The sequence below is a fragment of the Dasypus novemcinctus genome, chromosome 7 (genome assembly GCF_030445035.2).
Source record: "Dasypus novemcinctus isolate mDasNov1 chromosome 7, mDasNov1.1.hap2, whole genome shotgun sequence".
In the NCBI taxonomy this organism is placed as follows: Eukaryota; Metazoa; Chordata; class Mammalia; order Cingulata; family Dasypodidae; genus Dasypus; species Dasypus novemcinctus.
This window is the reverse complement of record NC_080679.1, coordinates 72,986,924-73,009,344: the sequence shown is the minus strand read 5'-3', so window position 1 is coordinate 73,009,344 and position 22,421 is coordinate 72,986,924. Positions and strand designations below refer to the sequence as shown.

At 37.4% G+C, this 22,421-nt stretch overlaps 1 protein-coding gene across 45 annotated transcripts in view; it reads right to left on the bottom strand.

The window, feature by feature from the left end:
* The window catches only part of ATF2 (activating transcription factor 2), a 132,983-nt gene extending 112,236 nt beyond the window's left edge, over positions 1-20,747 (bottom strand). For 3 of the 45 annotated variants that reach the window (XM_071216263.1, XM_058300617.2, XM_071216271.1), the window contains exons 1-2: positions 20,445-20,598; positions 8,207-8,308 (exon numbers count right to left, since the gene is read on the bottom strand). Coding sequence is in view for 4 of the 45 variants with exons in the window: in XM_058300617.2 (XP_058156600.1) it covers positions 8,207-8,226 (20 nt within the window). In the remaining 41 variants the exon portion in view is untranslated. Of the gene's footprint in view, positions 1-8,206; positions 8,349-10,517; positions 10,564-20,217 lie in introns of all 45 variants that reach the window. The other 42 variants (XM_071216257.1, XM_058300615.2, XM_071216272.1 and 39 more) reach the window with 34 other exon arrangements.
* Positions 20,748-22,421: the final 1,674 nt, after the last annotated feature.

Below are 22,421 nucleotides of genomic sequence, written 5' to 3'. Positions count from 1 at the left end.
TAGAGGTCAATACTGTATATTTGGGAGGATATTTTAGCCTTAAAAACATGCCTTCACTTTGATACAGTAATTGTACTTCTAGAAATTCATCCTGTGGGAATTATTAGTTAGTAAAATTTGTCGTCAGGGATATTCATTGATGATTAAAGTCCAATAACAGAATTGATTGCATAAGTTATGATCCAGACAATGGAATATATATAGTGAAATCAGGAATCCAGCTGATTAAGCTGGAAAAGGAGAACCTAATTAAGTCATTAAAAGGGCACCTAGCTGTTGACTTTCTTAATTCCTTGATGTGGTAGTTGCCTATCCTCACCTCCCTGTCAGCTGACCTTGGTAAGTCTAATGACATTGCTGTTTAATGATGTAGCAGAATTTAGATCATTATGTTTTTATAGGAGATTGTAATACTGTTTTTACAATTTTTATAGTTATGTATCTCCATACATAGGAAAGATTGGAATATTTACTCTGGAATGTTAACAGCAGACATCGCTGAATGATTTTCTGTGTGACTTCTTATTTTACTCATTTTCGCTCGTCTACATTTTTGGGGAACTAGTTTAAAATTCCTTACAGTGTGTTAGTTCATTAGGTGTAAATAGAGTTAATTTTGTCAGGAAATAACAAGTGACCTCTTTCTGAACCCCAAATAAAAATTTAGCATTACGTGTTCCTTAGAACACTAGTCCTAACTACTCAATCTGCAAACAAGGTCCTAAAAGGTTAAATGACTAACCCAGGGTAAAATGGACAAGAACACTGTCTATTTCTACTACTATACTGTGCCTTCCAGCTGTTATGCCTTGCTGTTTTTTGCTTAAAATACAGAAATTTTAGTAAATTACTTTTTTTAATAATATAGAAAGATCTTTTTGAAAATTGAGACTCCTAGAAGTTCAGACAGACTCATTATCAAATAGAAACACACATATTATGAGAAATGCCAATGAGAAAATAAAAACGTTTCAAGGGGAGACGAACAGAAGAAAATGGGAGATATTAACTGGCAAAACATTTCTCATAACTGAAAATTAATAGAAAAGTCAAGTTTCAAGAAAAAACAAATATAAGCATATTTTCACGGAAGGCAGCTCAGGGAGGCCACTGGGGAGACGCCCAATGCAGAGTGTCAGCATCTGAGCGAGATGGAAAAGCTGTCCATGTGAGGATGAGAAGGCCAGGGGGAATGAAGACAGCTCAGTATGGGATGTCAGAGTCTAAGTGGGATGAGGAAAAAGTCTCTGTGGGAAGGGGAAGGCTGCCTGATGTAGGCTGTCAGACCCAAGAAGGAAGAGGAGGCTTCCACATGAAGAAAAGGACAGGGTTGGCATTGGCCCAGTGTAGGGTGTCAGGGCCCAGGCAGAAGAACATTCACTTGATGGGGAGCAGAGGGTCTAATGGCAATCGGCAACTGGTTAAACATATATATGGAGACTGAATGAATAAGTAAATATATCAAGGGTGACAGGAGTCAGGTTTCTCACTTAAAGGAGAAAAGAATAAATCCTGTGGTATTGGATGAGATTTGGAGAAATTGGTGTGAACATATGGCTTTCACCATAGATAGTTATACAAATACAAATGTTAATGTGTATATATGTATGTATATGTATTCATTATTTCCCTACCTATGTCAACTGAGAGGGCCCAGGAACGCTGTTATCCCGATAACAATACGCACACTTAAACCCAGCTCTTGGTGTCTAAATAATATTCTCCAACAAAAAGAACAAGGACTTCTTGAAGAAATGGCTGACTCCGGGGTTGGGGTAGGTAAGTACAGGATGGACCTCAAATACCTTATGCCAGAGAGGAAAGAAAGATTTATTTACTGATTTAGACAGAGAGTGCCCAAATCTGGGAGAATCTGAGAATCGAAATAAATAATTATAGTAATAGCTCATAACTTGAATAAAGCAGGGATCCATACTAATATAAAAACTGAAGATTTGATAAGGAACAAGATACTTACCTAGTCTCAAAATATTTCTCTATAAAATATTTACAATTACTAAGGACAAAAGAGTAACTTTATAGTACGAAAGTCAGGCAAACATCATCCTTAATCAAGTTGATCCAAGTTAACACCACTAGTAAGTGAGGAAAATCCAAATCACATGCTCCTGATACAATGCAATGAGAACACAGCACAGTGTTTATTATAGTCATTCTAAAGATATATATTACTTGAATCTAATCATGAGGAAATGAGACAACTCCAAATTGAGGTAGACAGCAAATAATCTTCAAAATGTCTATAATCTTCAAAAATGTCATCAAAATCAAATAAAGACTGAAGAACTGTTTCAGACTGAAGTAGACGAGACATGACAACTACTGCAATTTGAGAGTCTAGACTGGATCCTTTTACTATAAAGGACATTATTAGGACAATTAGTAAAAGTGAAATATGATGTGCAGGTTAAACGGTAGCAATTTATCAATGTTAATTCCCTGATTTTCATGGTTATATTGTGGTTTTACAGGAGAAAGCCTTTGTTGTAGGAAAAAAAGTTTTAGTTTATCCTACTATACAGTTACTTTGTTTCCTTATTTAAAAAAAAAGGAAATCTGGATTAATCTATAAACAAGACAGATTTAGGCCAGAGGTTCTTAACCATATTTCAGGGAATCCAAACTTGAATTGAAAAAATTCAACTTATTATCTTTATTTTCTCTGACCTCTAACTGAAATCTAGCATTTCCTTCACTTATGAATGTATGCAATAAATAAATTACAGTAGTATTCATTTCACCTGACTGGCAAAGGGGTCTGTGGAACCCCCGCTTTAGGCAATGGTATCAATATTCCCATGATGTTTTGAATTCTATCATTCAAATGATTCAGCTTATAAAAATATTTGTTAAAAACTGGGAATAGGTGAATAATTTTCTGGTGACTAACTTCAGAAACCTCAAAACACTAAAATGTTAATGTGATTGACCTTGTAGTTAGCTGATTAGTTACTGCAATCTCTTACATTTAAAGCATGTATTCAAGTTTCAAAGAAAATTTCTGAAATACGGTGTTGTAATTTTCCTAATTGTTGAAGCAAATACCATGTGAGTTAGCTTAAACAATAAATTTATTGGCTTACAGTTTGTTTGATTGTTTTTGAGATTCCCTGGGCTGGGGATTGACCTGAACCTCACATGTGGGTAGCTGGCACTCAACCACTAAGCTACCTTAGCTTCCCAGAGTGCGCTCCATCATTTGTTTTGCTTGTTGTTTGTTTATTTTTTCAGGAGGCACCAGGAACTGAACCTGGGACCTCCCAAGCAGTAGATGGGTGCTCAAATACTTGAGTTATATCTGCTCCCTGGCTTAGTTTTGAGGCTAGAAGTCCAAATCAAGGCACCTGGCAGCCTCTCCTGACCTCTCCCTTCTCTTCTAGGTTCCACTGATTTCCAGCTTCTTGCTTCCTGTGCCACTCTGATTTTCATTCTGCTTATAAAGGACTCCAGTAATAGAATTAAGACCCATCTAATTGAGTTGGGCCACCCCATAACAGAAGTAACCTCATCAAAAGGTCTTACTTACAATGGGTTCACAGCAACAGCAATGGATTAAGTTTATGAACATGTTTTTCTGCAGTACACAGCTCCACCCTCTAGACCTCAAAAAGACATACTCTTTCTATACGCAGAATACATTCGTTCCATCACAATATCACAAAAGGCTGAAGTCATTTCAGAAACAGTAAGTACAAAGTCTCTTCAAAATCAGTTATGGGTGTGATCTGTCCTGGGACACAATTCCCCTCTGTCTGTGGACCTGTGAAACCTAGAGAACAAGTTATCTGCTTCTAATATACAAGGGAAGGACAGGAAGAAGATAAGCATTCCCTTCCAATAGGGAGAAATTGGAAGGAAAACAGGTTTCAGGTCCCAAACAATTCTGAAACTCAGCAGGGCGAACTCCATTAGATTTCAAAGTCTGGGAGTCATCTACAAATCAATGTTTTGTCCTCTGTCCTTTAACATGCTTATCTAGTGGCCAAGCTCTCCCTGAACAACGGGGTGTATGCCCTACCCACTCCAAACATCAGGATGGTGGCCAGGCTCTCCACAAACCTGGAACACAGGCCTTACCATCTCTGCACACTGGGGGGCAGCACTCTACCTGAACAATAGGATGGAAGGCCCGCTCCCTCCAAGAACTGGGGCAGATGACCTACTCCTTCCAGACACAGGGGTGAACCTGCCCTTTCCACACACATGGGTGAATCTGCTTTCATAACCAAAGAAAATCTCTTTAGTCCAGACCTCAGCTTCAATAGTTCTGCCTTTGAAGTCATTCTTCCTTCAATTCGTCCCTCCTCAATCCCTTTTGGTTCAGGATGGCAGAGGCTGTACTCATATAAATTTCACAAAAACGTTGTCAGCTTTGTGTGCAATTCAAAGGGATCCCAACGATCAGACAAAAAGACTTTCTACAGATCAAATGCATAACTGCATTTCTAATTCTCACTTCCAACGAAATGGCTGACAAGTTCCACGTTAGGTTAAACACTCAATCTCTCTTGCTTTATGAAAGCACAGGGAGGTCCCTGATAGAGCCACTTCTAGCCCTAGTCTTGGAGCACTCTATCTGGATAGGCTCAGAATTTTCCAAGCCAGCAATTTCTGATTTGTTTGTACTTAAGAGTTCATTTCTTGCTTATCCCTTTCCTCTTGCATTTTACTAAAAGCTACAAGGAGAAACCGGGGTAAACTTTCCACATTTAGCTTTTGAAATCTCCTCAGCTAAATATCCAAGTTCATGGCTTTCAAGCTCTGCCTTCTATCCGACATCAGAACCCAATTACACCAAGTTCTCTGCCCCTTTAAAATAAGGATTGCCTTTTCTCCAATTTCCAATAACATATTTACCATTTCCTTCTAAGGCCTCACAGGAAGTACCTGTAGCATTCATATTTTTACCAAGTGTCTTCAAAGCAATATAGGTTTTTTCTAGCAAGCACCTCAGAATTCTTCCAGTCTCTACCCATTACCCAATTCCAAAGCCGTTTCCACTTTTTTTGGGTATTTTCAATGGCAGCACCCCACTCCTTGTACCAAATCTGGTTTAGTTTTCCTGGCTGCTGAAGCAAATACCATGCACTGGGTCAGCTTAAACAACAGAATTTACTCGATCACAGTTTTGAGGCTAGAAGAGCTCCAGACCAAGGCACTGTCAAGGTGATGCTTCCTTCCCAAAGACTGGCATTCTGGGGCTGGCTGCCAGTGATCCCTAGTCCTTGGCTCCTATATTAGTCTGTCAAAAGGGGTGCTTATGCAAAATACTAGATATTTGTTGCTTTTTATAAAGGTTATTTAATTGGGGTAAAAGCTTACATTCACAAGGCCATAAAAGAATAAGTTACTTCCTTTACCAAAGCCTACTGACACGTGTTCCTAGAGGAAGATGGCTGTTGATTTCTGAGAGGTTTCAGCCTTCCTCTTCCTCTTAAGGATCCATGGTCCTGGCTTTTTCCAATGCCAGCTATAGGCTGGCATAAGGCTCATCTTTCCTCCCGAGGGGCTCACCTCTTTCTGGGCTCAGCTCTGTTCACATCACAAGGCCAGCTATAAACTATCAGGTGAACAGCTCAGCTCTCTCCCTGGGGCTCCAGTGTCAAACACAAAGCTCTCTCCTCTGCCATGTCATTTTCTGTGTGAGTGCCCACCCACCAAAGGAGCGGGGACTCAACATCTACTGACGTGGCCAAATCAAAACCCTGATCCTAATTTAATCAAGTAAAAGTGAAACCTCTGAATTTAATATAGCCAAAGGGTATCATACCCAGAGGAACAGACAATTTTACAAACATAATCAATATCTCTTTTAGAATTCATAAAAAAATATCAAACGGCCACAGCTCCTCTTATCACTGAGCAGTGCCTCTCCTGATGTCTCTCTTCTCATCCAGATTTTGGTCACTTTCAACTTCTTGTTTACTGTGGCTCTATCTCCATCTGAATTTTATTCTGCTTATAAAGGACTCTAATAATAGGATTAAAACTCATTCTGACTGAGCTGGGCCACTCCTTAAAAAGTCCTTCTTACAATGGGTTCACACCCAAAGGAATGGATTAAAAATTTATGAACATGCTATTCTGGGGTAAACAGTTCCAAACCAGCATGTATGGATAATACAAAACATTGTATACAATGTACAGCATTCCCAAACTTTTCCAATACAAATAATTTATAAAATTAATTCAGAAAAATTTTGACTGCCTATTTTGGGACTCTAAGTTAATAAGAGATATGTTCCCTGCACTCAAAAATCACAGTAGTTAGAAAGACAAAGAAAAAAATATAACTAAGTAATTTATATAATTAAGGATGTACCTAGGTACTATGGGAACACAAAGGGTAAAGAGCATACTAGATGGAAATTAAATAAAAATAAATAAATCTTTAAAAAAAAAAAGAGCATACTAGAGTTGGCTATCTTTATTCAGAACCCATATGCCCCTCTTTGAGAGCCTAACCTGCCAATTGCTCAGCAAAAGGCAATCCTATATATCTGTGACCCTGGCCTACCTGCCTCAGGTGAACCAGGGGAGACACCTGACTAAGCCAAGTCAACCGCTAAGTCAAGTCAATCAGGTTATCTCATTGAGAAATTCGTAAAAACAATCAGTCAAATAGAGGAAAGTACCAGAGATTCAAAATTATACCCAAAAACGGTAGACATTTTCTCTCATGTTCACACCAGTAAGTTCATTAATAAGTTATTAGTAACTAATAAGTTAATTAATGAAAACCAGAAAGGTATAGGCACAGAAAAAGAGAGATGAGAAATCCTGCAATCACAGTAGCAGAGAAATTAGTTTCTACAAGGCCCAACTATGCTTCCTATGACTGAGTCCAACGTAAGTCTCCTGTATCCTTAGCATAAACTCTTCTTTTTACTTAAACTTATCTCATTAAGTTTTTATTTTGTATCTAAGACAAGTACCTAACCAACCCTGGAGAGAATCTGGGAAGGCTACCTGAAGGAAGAAAAGCCTGGCCTGAGTTTTCTCAAAGGAAGAGGTACCAGTCAAGTTAGGGATGAAATCTAAGGCAGAGGAGATATCAATAAAGCATACTATATTGAACAATCTGTAAACACTTCTGAGGGCTGAAGCATGGGGTATAAGATTGGAGGTGAAGAGAGGTAAAGCCAGAGAGGTAAGCAAAACTGTGGGTGGAAAAAAAGTAGATGTTCAATAAAGGTATGTTTGAGTGACTATATAACTATCATTTCTGATCAATGAGACAATTGTTACTAAACTTAGTAGATATAATTCAATTCAATCCAAAAGAAAATAAATTTGACAATTTAGCTAGCTTGTAAAGCCTTATAATAGTAGGTAATATTTTTTGCCCAAAATATTTTCAAAATATAGAAAATACCTTATGAGTTAAGTTCTGTCACTATCTTTTTAAAATCCTATATATGAGACTTTCATATTGCAACCATTTGTTACAGAGGGTTCCTTAGTCAGTTAAGTTTAGGAGCCTGTAAGTTAAACAAAATTAAACATTTTTATCATAAATCTTCAGTGTGCTTTATATGCTGATATGCATTCTCTCTCCAAAAGAACATTTCCAAATTTGCTGAACCTCAAAAATTTCCCTTTTTTTTTTTTTTTTTTTTTTAAATAAACCCTTTCAACATGGCTAAGGATAATGGTATTCTGAGGACTACTGTTTGGGAAACACTGCTAAATTCAGCAATATTTAAGAGGCAATAACAAAATGAAAAGAACATTTCTTCATTAAAAACTTAAATTCTCTACATGTTTGTAATAGTTAATTTTATCAACTTGGGTAAGTTACAGCGTCTAGTTGTTTGGTTAAACACTGGCCTAGATAGTTTGTAGTTGGGAGATAGTTTGTAGATGGGATTAGCATCTATAATCACTTGACTCTAAGTAAAGGAGATTAATAACCTCTATAAGGTGGGTAGACCTCATCTAACCAATTGGAGACCAATCAAGTTACTGAGGGTTACAAAGAGAAGAAGAAATCCTATTTTAACACTACACCACCTACTCCTCTCTGAGTTTCCAGCCTACTGACCTCCCTTATGGATTTTCAACTTAATTCTCACTGCTAGCCTGCCTACAAACCTTGGACTTACCAGCCCCCACAATCATGTGAGCCAATTCCTTAAAACAAGTGTTTTAAATATATATTTTTTAAAAGTTTAAAATCTCTTACCTTTCCAGCTGGTGGGCCATGAGCTTTTATTCACTCTGATGCCAGGAATCACTCCTCTCTTATCAAATAAGCAGTGCTTCCTAAGTTCCCATCTAATTATCCCTAGGGCAAAGGAGAGGCAGAAAAGAGGAACCTCATTAACCTGCAAGATCTAAAAGAGTAGCCTCATGCAATACAACTCCACTACGAAATTTCAAAAATATTTTTATTATTCTTTATTTTCTCTTTTAAAATGAATGTGGGGAGTTCCAGGAAGATGGCATCTAAGTTGGCAGGCAGGGGACTCAGCTCTCTCACAAAAACAACAGAGAAAGGGCTAAAAGCGGTCCAAGGGACCTGCACTGGCAAATTAGCAGACCAGGACAGTGCTGCACAACCCCCAGAAGCTTGAGGGATGGAGCGATGAAGAATGGAAATGGCAACCATGAGTTACTAAACACTGGTGGCTGCAGGAAGGGCACCCATACCTCACCTTTAAGGTGAGCAGCCTGAATAAAACCTGTGGACCATCGCAGCCAACTGAGAGGAACAGACATCTTCCTCCCTGGGAAAAGGGAGGGTACAGCAGAGGGAGGAGAGTAGTTTCTCTTCAGTGAATTGGGCCAGCAGAGCCTGCTTTGAACCTCAGCTCTGCCCAGACCAGAAACACTGGCAAACAGAGGTTGCAAGAAACACTTCTGTGGAAATGTTCCTCAACAAGCACCACCTGCTGGCTGGCTGGGACACTGCAAGAGAAAAACTCCTATTAGGTTTCTCTTAACCTTAAATACTGGGAGAAAACCTGTGCCCTACTAGTAAATCCCTGGCCCAGTTTTGATAACTTAAGCTGGGCAATTTTAAAGATTCAAAATATGTTGAACTAAAAATCAAAGAGCTGTGGAGGAAAAAAAAAACACTAAGCAAGAGAAAAAAACTGACCCTCAGAGTAAATTCACCAACATATTCAGATGCCTAGACATCAGCAAAAAACTACAACCACACTAGGAAACAGAAAGAGATGGACCAGTCAAAGGAAAAAACCAAATATCCAGACGAGATAAAGGATTTAAGACAACCAATCAATGATAATCACACAAATCTCCTAAATCAATTCAAAGAATTGAAGGAAAATATGACTAAAGAGATAAAGGATATTAAGAAAACACTGGGTGAGCATAAAGGACAATCTGAAAGACTGCAAAGAAAAGTAACGGAGCTTATGGAAATGAAAGACATAATGGATGAGATTAAAAATACATTAGAGGCACATAACAGATTTTAGTTGATGGAGGACAGAATTAGTGGTATCAAGGACAGAACATCTGACATTGAAAAGACAGGAGAAAAGAATAGAAAAAATGGAACAGGATCTCAGGGAACTGAAACATGAAATGCACAAGCATACATAGGAACAGAAAAGGGACAGAAAGAAAATATGAGGAAATAATGACTGAAAACTTCCCAACCCTTATGACAGATAAAAAATATTGCTATCCAAGAAGGACAATGCACTCCAAACAGAATACACCTGAAGAGACCTACTCCAAGACATCAGTATTCAGAATGAGAAATATCAGAGATAAAGAGAGGATCCTGAAAGCAGCAAGAGAAAGGCAAAGAAAGAATCACATTCAAGTGAACCTCAATAAGATTAAGTGTTGACCTCTCATGAGAAACTATCAAGGTGAGAAGACAGTGGTATGATATATTTAAGGTACTTAAAGAGAAAAACTGCCTGCCAAGAATTCTATATCTGGCAAAACTGTCATTCAAAAATGACAATGAGTTTAAACTCTTCACAGGCAAAGAAAAACTGAGAGACTATGTTACCAAAAGACCAGAACTACAAAAGACCCTAAAGGGAGTGATGCAGCCTGAAAGGAAAAAACAAGGATAAGAGACTTGCAGGAGAGTGAAGAAAGGAAGATTATTAGGAAGGGTAAATTAAAGGTACAGACTATGGTGGGATATAACAAAGGAAAGCCAAAGGATAAAATGGATGAAATAAGTAATGCCTTGATAGCAATAATATTGAATATTAGTGGATTGAACATGCCAATCAAAAGACAAAGAATGAAAGAATGGGGGGAAAAAAGAGCCATCTATATTCAGTCTACGAGAGACTCACCTCAGACACAACCAGACTGAAAGTCCAAGGTTGGAAAAAGTTATTCCATGCAAATAGCAACCAAAAAAGATCTGGAGTAGCAATACTAATATCGGAAAAAATAGATTTTAAATGCAAAACTGTTATAAGGGATGAAGAAGGTCATTATATATTAATAAATAGGGCAATTCACCAAGAATAAATAACTACAATAAATATGTAGGCAAAACTAAAAGGAGGAAGAGGTATCTCTCAGCATTGGATAGAACATCTGGACAGAGGATAAAGAAAGAAACAGAGAGCTTGAATAATGTGATAAATGAACTAGAACTAACAACATTTATAGAGCATTACACCCCAAAACAGCAGGATATATATTCTTTCCAAGTTGTCATGGATCTTTCTCCAGGATAGACCATAAGTTAGGTCACAAGACAGGTCTTAATAAATTTTAAAAGACTGAAATTACACAAAACACAAAACATTATGATAATAGAAAGAAGCTAGAAATCAGTAACAGATGGAAAAAGGGAAAATTCAAAAATATATGAATTACAACACATGTAAATAATCAGTGGGTCAAAGAAGAAATTGTGAGAGAATTCAATAAATATCTTGAGACAAATGAAAATGAGTACACGACATAACAAAACCTAAAATGAATGTGTATTTTGCATTACATTCCTTATTCTTTAACATAAAAATTAAGGTTCCTGGAGTGGATGTAGCTCAAGTGGTTGAGCACCTTATTTCCACATATGAGGTCCTGGGTTCAATCCCTCATACCTCCTAAAAACAAAATAAACAAAGCAACAACAACAAAAAGCAACTCAGAGGAACCAGTGTAGCTCAGTCATTGAGCACTGGCTTCCCACATACAAGGTCCAGGTTCAACCCTGGGCCCTAGTATCTAAAAAAAAATAAATTAATTAAAAAAATTAAGTTTCCCTCCAAAATTGTCAATTCTCCAGAAATTATTTATCCTGTAGCTTCTCATAACTCCTAGCACACCACAACATATCAGAGAAACAGGAGTTTAGAGGATGGAAGTAGGACAGTGGAACCTTGGTGAAACACAAAAGGAGAAAAATGAGGCTTTTTACCATGATAGGAGGTAAGACAGAAGACATAGATGACAGTTGAAATCGCAGTGCTGCAGCTGTGTGAGAGCATCAAAATCCTGACAGTAGAGATCAACAGATTTTGTTGTGTCAGTGCTGCACCAGAACATCCATGAGACCTAATTTATGGACGTCTTATTTGGAAACATATTTGATCTTTTATACATCTATCACTTATCACTAGGTTCCAATTTGAGTGACAGAACTCAAAAAAGACAATGCCTTAAATGAGTCTGAAAGAATTTTTCTCTCATTTTAACACAGGCAGTCCAGAACCCTGATAATAAGGAAAACAGACTCCTACTTTGTTGCTCTGCCATTCTCAACATTTGTCTTCCCCTTTGTGGTTTAAAATAACTGATCAAACTCTGGTCATCACATCCACAGAAAGGGGAAGAGAAAAACAATACGTATCCTCCATTTAAGGAACATTTTCAGAAATCTCAAGGAAACTTCTATTTATATTACATAAGCCAGAACTTACTTGCATGGCCATATCTAGCAGGGAGACTGGGAAATATATTATTTACTCTGCCACATACTCAGCTAAATATTGGAGTTTCTACAATAAGGAAAAAGAAGAGAATGAATATTAGTGAACCATTAGCTGTTTCTGCCATTGTACTCCACCTCATTCTAAAACATAAGATGGCTGGATCCCTCAACCTCACCAGATACCTTGGCAGTTCACTGAAGGGAGCTTTCAAAACCAAAAGGTCCTATCAGTGGCCAAGGAACAAAACAAATGTTCAAAAGACTTCCCTAAATAAGGAAGACCAAGCTGTAGATGACAGAGAGAAAAGGGAAGAATCTGAAGATCAGAATGACAATGTAAGAGTAAAGAAACAACCTATATAGTTGAAGTCTGAGGGTGTGGGGTGTTGGTAAACTCATATAAGCAGTCAACAAAGCTTCAAGGAACCGTTATATAAGTAATGAAGTACCCAAGATGAGAATGGGGAAGAACTTGGCAGAAGGCTGTTATACCAACTGCAAAAGGGGCAAGATGTTAAAAGAGAAAGTACTTTTCCCTACTATTACCTCAGAACTAAGCTCCCATTACTAGGCCATGTATGAACCTGGGAGACATCCCTACTGTATAGACAATTCCCATTACCAGGCCTTTAGAAAATGAAGCGTTCCACTTTACCTTGAATAAGGATGGCTGAAACAGCCTTATTATGTTTGAAATTTTTATGTGAATGCCAGAAGTTAGAAAGACATTCATTTCATACTTGACAACAAAATTCTGTTTTATATACAGACTATTGTCCCTTAAAAGGAAAATGATCTGAATAGAACATTTAGTTACACAAATGTAAAATGAAGATTATAAATGGAGCAGCAATTCAAAGGACAAATGGCTCTGTGGGATAACGTAAAGGTACACATCTTCCAGGCAAAGATATATTTCTAAAAACTATTTCCTTCAGATAAATGTTTATTTTCTAGATTTGGAATTCAGTGGGCCTATTTGTATGGAAAAGTTTGTGTTATTTCAGCAGTTACTCACAAAAGAGCAGGAAACAGTAAGATGGACTTATGGTCTTATCTTCACCTCAAGCAAAACGCAACTAGACTAACCCAGCTTTATCTGGCCTGTCTTACACATGCAATGTTAAGACAGTCATCCATACTTTGAAAAACATTAGATATAATGCTATATATATATATATGTATGTTGCAGAGATTATGATAAGGTGATCACTCAAGCACTTTAAAACATGAAAGTATACTGGATTCAAATAAAATACTGGGTAAGTGGAAAGAAAATAAGAGTTTAATAAGAAAAAGGAACATACAAATTTATAATTGTTGAAGATAAGATAATTTGAGGTTGTTTTTTTCTTAATCAATGACAGTATCAAATCACTAAGGCACTTAGGGTTATACCCTAAATGAGTAGTGTCATTACTTAGAAAAGTCACAAATTACACCTTTTTTGCCACTATTTAAACATGAGATTAAAAACTTTTAGAAATTAATTTAGAAACGTGTAAGGGTACAGTTTATCAAATTTCTTTTCAGGACATATGAGTGTACTAAGCAAAATGGCCCCCCAAAGATGTCCATGCCTTAATCCCTGGAAACTGCAAATATGTTTTATGTTAAACGGCAATAGGAACTTTGCAGATACAAAAAGATTACAGATTCTAAAATAGGAAGATTACCCTGGATAATCCAGATGAGCCCAATCTAATCACATGAGCTCTTAAGAACAGAATTTGCTTACTACAGTCAGAAAGACTCAACAAAAGAAGTCAGAGTGATTAAGCGCATGAAAGGGACTAGAGCTGTCATTACTGGAGCGTGCCAAAGGGGAAGCATTCCAATTTCTAGGTACAAAGACTAGCCCCCTCCTGATGGCCAACAAGGAAAGGGGAAACTCAGTCCTACAAACACAAAGAACTGAATCCGGCCAACAAACTGAGCGTGGAAACAGATTCTTCTTCAGACCCTAATAAGAAACACAGGACCTCAATTTCAGCCTTTAAAGACCATAAGCAGAGAATCCAGCTGAACCCACCTGGATTTCTGATGTTCAAAAACCGTGAGTTTTTGTACATGTGTTTTAAGCTGCTAAATTTATGGTAATTTGTTAGGCAGCAATAGAAAACTAATAAAGTGAACGAAATTTTAAGGTGTGCTAACTTGGGTAGGCTTATGCCTCATGGCTTCAAAAGCAGCAGCACTTTAAAGACAGATTTTTCCCTATGTTATAAATTTCCTCCTTACATCTTGGTCAAACACCACAAAATGACCTAGAGCTCACTTTGGAAAGAGCAATATGGTCATAAACACAAACCTAAACCCAGGAGTTTGACAACCTGTAGCTGTGAATTAGGACTTCATTGCCTTTTCAAGGTTAAAGTACCTTTGAGTCCTGTATTAGGAAAAATGTTCATGGTATGACTTCACTAAGAACTTCTCCAATAAAGAATAAAATGAAGGGAAGCAGCTGTGGTTCAATCGATTGGGCTCCCGTCTACCATATGGGAGGCCCTGGGTTCACATCCCGGGGCCTCCTTGTGACGGCAAGCTGCCCCACCCCCCGGAGACCTAACAGCCCATGCCCACAGAGAGCTGGCACAGAAAGATGATGGAACAAAGAGAGACAAGCAGATACAGAAGAATGCACAGCGAATGGACACAGAGAGCAGACAGCAAGGAAGCCGCAAATGGGGGGAAAATAAATAAAAAATAAAAATAAATTTAAAAAAAAACCAACAAAACCAAGGCATTGGGGGAAAAAAATGAATTCACCAGTTTCAAACACAGAACAAATGAAGATAATACATGTAAAATACATAGTACAGTACATGGGGTACCCAAATAGTACCAGTAATTTATTATAAATTTTGCTATATTTTACTTTGATATTAAATGTACATTTTCCTAATAATTAATAACTAATCTTACTATCTTCTTTATTTTTAAAGTTAGAAAGTGAGAACAGTCAACATATTTAGGCAAATTTTCAGATGGCTTACATTAATCTTTAATCCATGGAGTTGATGTTATTCTTAAGTTTATTTGGTACATAATGTTCAATCATCATGTTCACTCACTCATGCTCAGTTCATTCATCAAGAAAGTCAAACTCATTGCAAGTGACAAAAATATAACCCTAGCTTTAATGAGGAAAGCAGTTTTGAATCTTTTTCCCACAGATACAAGACAGACGTCCTTCACTCATATTATAACTCCCAAGAGTATAATAAAGCTCTAATGAAACTCCTCACAGACTTTTCTTGATATCACATTCATAAGTATGAGTATTTAAATAATGAAATTAGCCCAATATCTCAAAATATTCTTCAATAAAAATATGGATAGCCCAATTTTTAAGTTAAAACTTCACTTTTTAAGTGAGTCTTGATTATCCTAGACCTCTAATCCCTGGCTATTATATGATAAGCAAGTTCTTGTTCTGTAACTCAGCATTAGATAAATTCTATATTCATATATAGGAATGTAATTATAGAAAGAGTTTATAGATTAATGGTTATGAATATAAACAGTGTTAATACAGGTTTTACTAACAATATCATTTTAGTCTGAGTCATTTTTATGTGAGATAATGTCCACAGTGTTATTTTTTCTTAAAGTAGATGTATAAAATGCACTTATCAGGGGGGTGGGGTTGAATGGGACCTCACATATATATTTTTAATGTAATATTATTACAAAGTCAATAAAAAATAAAAAAATAAAAAAAAATAAAAAAAAAAAAATGCACTTATCATTGCTTTTCTCCCCTCACTAAAAACTTACCTTTTGTAAAAGTAAAAAGAAAAAAAAAAGGAAATGCATAGTTTCAAAATTCATAGCCATCTCCACTATTGAGTATATCTATAGTAACTTCTCATTACGATAAGATACAAATAAGACAGGCTATAGAGTATGTAGAATTTCCATTATAACACATTACAACAAGAGGTAAAGCTCACCCTTTACCTCTTTCTGCCATTCTCAAAGAATGTCTAAATTCAACTAAATGAAAGTAGTATTACTATAGGATAATTCTCAATCCAACATCAATTAAAAATTTACTGGTAACCTACCTTACAAAACCAATCAAATCATTCCAGTGACTCTCAATACCACGGTTGAAAGCTACTAGTATAGTGGTATTAGGATGAATAATTTGTAAAGAATTTAAAAGAACATTATAACTTTGGTATTTAATTTAATCATCTTCCATTACGGGGGAAGAGTGAAAGTTCTCATTACAATATTCATAATGGGATGGTGAAGTAGAATAAAATGGTAATTGGATTTTGGATTTTATGGAAAAGATGTTATCACAATTTTATTATCACAAAATATGAATATGCTGTACTGCACAAGTGTTATATAGAAAAGTCTAACTTGGGGAGAAGGGACCATAAATGAAACAAAAAATATGACAGTCTCTGACATGGTTTTATGGGAACTTTAAGGTAAATTCAATCCCAAATTATAAATTCCAGGGAAAACCCAACTTCATTGCCAAATTTACCAAATGGGTGGTTACTACACAAACTTAAAGCTATAACACAAGCATATGAGGGGGGACGAAGGGGATGCTAGATTATTATTTTCTGAATGATCTTTAACAATAACAACTACCATACCCAGTTAATGAGTATCGATTATGTGCCTGACAATGCTTTAACCAAAGGTTCTTAACAAGGGGTCTGTGAGCTTGAACTGAAATTCAAAAAAACATTATTCCTGTGGGGACATGTTAGGGTAGCTGTGATATATTTATTAAAAAATACACAGTATAATGTGGACTTAGTGAGGGTGCCGTGGTTTTCACCTGACTGGCAAAGGGGTCCATGGAACAAAAAAGGTAAAGAACCCCTGCTTTAAGCACTGTATATGAAATAATTATCTGAATGCTTACAAGACTATGGATTAAGTATTATCTTTAAAGATAAGGAAACAGGCACAGAGCAGTCATATAATTTGTCCAAGTTGACATAGCTCATAATTACTAGACCCAGTATAATCTGGTTCCTAATTACTGTAAAACATCTATCATATGCTACATGCCAAGAGAAGACATCAAGGGAACAAAAACTTTTGCCAATGTGACGATAACATACACATTGCTTATTTCAAAGGTTACCTATATGGAAATGAATTTTTCATTATGAATTTTGATAATTCATAATGATAATTTCATATGAAAGGAATCCTTTGATATCTGCAGTTCAGAAGGTTGCTCTTATATTAAAACAAATTATAACAAGTAGTAAAAGACATTCAAATATGCAAACCATATAAAATTAAATAGAATTTAAGGACTATGTTTACTAGACTTTTACAAATTCAGTAAACTTTAAGAAAAATGAATAAAGTCAGTAAAGTAAAAGAAAATATAAAATACACTGTATCTGTCACAGCATATAGATCCCTGGCAGATATATAACTACAGACTGTTAGAGCCGACTAAATAATTCTAGAATGGCTAAATCATGCAACTTATTCCATGGGAAAAAATGGTTGAGAACCATTGTCTTCATTAAAATACTGAATTTACATATAGGTGAACAGGCCTAGCCCCCAAAATATTTTATAACCCTTTTTGCTGCCAAAACAAAAAAAAAGTTTTTAATCACTTTACTACCATTGCCAAAGTTAATGCCTTTAATCATTTTACCACCAATGCCGAGAGAAAAAAAAAGCATTACTAAACATAATTAAAAAGAAAATGAATTTTCTGTGGAATTGTATCTTACTCTAACTTTTTAACCTTGTGTTTGAGAAACAAAAAATAAATAAAATGTTTTGTGAGGTTTTCCCCTAGATATACATAGGTGAATACCATCACTTTTTTCTGCCTCCATCATTAAAAATTATATAAAGGGAATATGCAGCAATTCGCACAAATTCTTAACTTCAAGGAATTGGTATGAATATAAAATAAACACAGAAATACTAAATTAAATTACTGATTATAGCAATGCAAAGGTCCTTTTTTATTTTCTAAGGGTACATTTTAATTACAGAGAACAGCATAACAAGTACCATTCACTATATATTAATTTTTATAAGGATCAGCTGAATATCCAAGTATCGTTCTCAATTGAGTTTTAAACTAGGGAGGTTCTTATTTTACTTTTAAATAAGAAAGCCTTCACCTACTTATATCTACTTGTATCTTCTCTAAGGTCATTTTGATAAGAATAATAAAAAGAAAGAAGTCCCAGCTTACAGACAGATTTCATACTGCAGGAAAGAGCTTGAAGACAAAATGAGTGGAAATAGCTTGCGTAGTTGGACTGTTTATCTGACTGAACAACATCCACCAATTTAATTTACCAGCAAAGAACATACAAATCATTAAAATCCACCTTTATCAAACTACAAAAATTTAGTGAGAAAAAAAAGTAGATGGTTTTTTGAGAGCTAATGCTAGTTATATATAACAGAAGTTTCATTTAATACTCCTATGGTTTCCAAATTCTGAATACCAGCAGTGTCCTCTCACAGGTGGTGCAAAAATTTTGTAATGGATGGTGGTGATGGAAGCGCAACACTGTAAATGTAATTAATGCCACTGAATGTACACACACACAATGGCAAATTTTATGTTATATATACGTTACCATAAAAGGGGGGGTAAAAAAAAGTTCCCTCTAAATTATTATTAAAGACAAACATTTATACCAATACTCCAAGTAAAAAAGTAAATAATTTCTGGATTATATAATATTTAAGAAATGAAAATATAATGTGCAGAAGTAGGAAGTAAACATTCAAATAAGGTATTTTAAAAAAGGATTTCCAGGAAATGCAATTAGATCTAGAGAAGGAATTAGGTACCTGAAAATGCACACACAAATAAGTCCCTGAAAGCTCCTTCCTGACAATTAAAATACAAAATGTCTAAATTCTAAATTACAATATTAACATTTTAAATTTTTTTTAAAAAACAATGGCAGTGGCATCCTCTCAAAGCAAGAGTACATATTTCTTAGGAAGGCAGTACACAACCCAATCTAAATTTGAAAAATTCTACAAATTATATTACAAAGATTGGGATACTTGTTACTCTATTACATATGGCCTTAAAGATCCATGAACTTCCTTCATTCTATTTCTTAATCTGCATAAAGGCAATTATATATTTTTTAGAGTATTTCACAAGGATGCTCCTACAGGTTTTTAAAAAAGTGTTTACAGTGGATTCCTCAAGTCAGTGTAACAAATTTAAATACAAGATATAACTGCTACTGTAGTTGTACTTCAGGGTACTTAACCTTTGTAGCTTTCATTTCTTATAAGCTTTTATAAATAAAATTTTACCTTTATTATTTTGATACAATGGACCAAGGCTATATAGTTATTTAGGACTGCGCACAAATCTGCTATTACTGGTAATCCAAGCGGATATGAATTTCTTCAAATAGGACAAAAAAAGTGCTCAGTGGAACAAATTTTGTTCTGATTTCAAATATATACATTAAAAACACACACTGTTACACTCCATAAATAAAAATTCCTAAGTTCTACTTTCATGTTATAATTCAGGAATTAGTCATGAGACCTAAGGTCTACCAGAGAGTAATCCTATTACCCCATTACATTCACAATAGTTTTCCTCTTGGCCTCACCGGTTTTAAGACTGCCCACTAAAGAAAGACAATTTTATACTACCTAGGGGCACAAAAATAGTCTTCCAGTTCCTTTGCCCTCTCCCTCCTCCTAGCTTCAGTTCATGGAGCGAGCACAGAACTCTCAATCTTTCTCGGACCTGGTTTCTACAGCATAGATGAAAAGCACAGATTATTTCCCTACAAAAGATCTCCTGCCCACCCAGTGAGGGAGAATATGGGGGAATATGTCAGAATCAATCTGCATCTACACCTCAGCCCCGCCCCATCGGGGAAACGAGGGGGGTGGCGGGAGATTGAGGGTGGCAGAAAGGACAGAAAAGGCCCGGCCTTCCAGCTCTAGATTCTCCATTCACTCCATCAGGTTTCACCGCAGTCAGGGACCCTGACCCTATTTTCAGTTGCGTATCGGGACACTCCTCTCCATCACTAACCCCACATAGACACAGTCCCCGACCGCTGGGTTCTGGGTGTGGAGACCACAACCGATCCTCTTTTCTTGCCCAAGCCAAGGACCGAGGGGGGTCTCCCCAGCCCTCGACTGATCCAATGTGTGCCCCAGAGGCCTATGAGTTGACCGGAGAAGGGGAAGATAACTGGAGAGAGAGGTGTGAGAAAAGGAGCCGTTATTTCTTTTTCCTCTTCGTTAGGAAAGCGCGCGAGTGGGGAGGAGCCGGAACAACGAAAGCCAGTTACCTAACGACCCGGTCCGCCGGACGGGCTCCTGAAGCCGAAGCCGAGCAGGCCGCTGAGGTGGCAGCACAGCCACAGTCGCTCCCAGGGCTAGGGACCGAGGCAGGGCGCCCGAGGTGATGGCAAGCGGGGGGTGGGGAGTATGGTGAGCAACGTCGCCATGTTAGCGCCTTCTTTCTCCGTACACCTACAGCCTGCAGTTCTGCGGCCTTCTCCCCACCACTACTCACCTTTCCAGGTCACTAGCTCAAGCGTCTCTGAGTCACCCGGGAGCCCAGGGCGCAGCCGTGTTTACAAACTACCCCTGGAGGAAAGGACCGAACCACACTTTAAAGGCCACGGGCTCCCACAGGCTTCCGTCCTTTCTCGCGAGATAGGACTGACAAGCCTTCTCCCCGCCCTACTCCCGGCATACCCCTTTCTTCGCGCGCCCCGCCCCTCCACGCACACGCCCCTTCTTGCCTTTCTTCAGAGAGCGCCTGTCCGGGTTGGGTGATTTCGCAGGGCAGAGGAAGAGGGCGGAGCTTCAAGAGGGCGGGGGTGAAGGAGGTGGGAACCAAAGAACATTCGGCCTCTGGTGATTGGACAAAGCCTCCAAAGGGCGGGAAGTAATTCTGGAAGGGCGAGACCAGCGGGCGGAAGGAGCGATTTCTCTGTAGGACTGGACCTTCGGGTTGTGATTGGCTGCGGGCAGGAGGCGGGTGCAGGTTCTGGGGCGCGCGAGCAGGTGGCAGGTGAGGAAGGCTTTGACAGGTTCGGATAGGCAAAGTGAGCTCTGCAAACACTTCGAGTGGCGAGAGAACTAACCGCCCCGAGAGCTTGGTAGTTCCATTTCTGTCACTTCCCTTGCTCACGGTGGGGAATTGAATAAAGCATTGGCAGGCGCGCTCCTAAGCCCACTCTCCCTCTGCCCTGAAGCTTGAGACGGGGAATTTAGATTAAATTGGACTTGAGAGAAGCGAAGTTTACTAGTAATAACTCTCCAAACCCCTTACACGCCTAAAGTGGGAAAACAAGGTAAAACAGTTCTGAATAGGAGGGGGAGGGAAAAAAGTTTTTATTCTGAATGGCGTTTGTTCGAATTTTATTCGCTGTAGGTGGAACTGATTCTCCGGACTCCTTTTTCCCAGTGCCTAGAACAATATAAATTAGCAAATAATTGTGTTCGAAGTAACTTTCCAAAAGAAAATACCATTTCCACTCATCACCATAATTTAAAACAATGCAGCGACTTGTTTCTAAATCATCCGTATGATAGTGTATCCTGTTTTAGCAATTTTCCTTTAGTATAGATTTTAAACATATCAATTTTAATAGAGATAATTTCAGTTCTTTAAAACCTCAACAAGTCTGTATTACCGTTTTAGAAAGGAATTAAGGACACCAGTGACATAGAAATGGCACTCTTTCCACAGTGCTGTCTATCCTACAGCTTAGTAGGTCTTTTCAAATCTAACAAAGTAATTTCTGTCCAGCTTTGAAAGCAGCTATGCTTAAAAGGGGCAATGTGAGAAAAAGAAAACATTTGATTTACATGCGGGGAGGGCGGGGGGCGGAAAGATCACTTTTTTGGTTTCTCCAAATGATTTATAATTAATGTTCTGCAGTTGACACAGAAACACTCCAAAAAAATATCAAAGTACAGTGCTGAAAATATTTCTTCCTAATGTTGTATGATTCTCTATACAACTTAAAGATTTTAGTGTTAATTGTAGGGATATTGATTGTACAATAAATTAAAGACACTGGCACAAGTTGAAAAGCATGTGAAAAATTGCATTAATTATTTTGTTTAAAAACAAAGTTTAAGTGCTCTTTGTTATGGCTTTCTATTTATTAAATGTTGATTTCTAGTCTCTGCCAAACTTAGGAATAAAGTTTATGTATTAACATAAAATGCACTCTCCAGTGATATCTCTACACCAAACAAAGTGAAATTGTTCGAAGATTTTTGGGAGATAGTATCAGAATTAATGATGAATCTGCAGTTCAGTAAAGCTATCTGGCAGAAGAGTGAAACTGTAATGGCATTGGAACTTTTTTTTAAAAGATTTATTTATTTATTTAATTCCCCCCCTCCCCCGGTTGTCTGTGTTCTGTGTCTTTTTGCTGTGTCTTGTTTCTTTGTCCGCTTCTGTTGTCGTCAGCAGCACGGGAAGTGTGGGCGGCCCCATTCCTGGGCAGGCTGCACTTTCTTTTCACGCTGG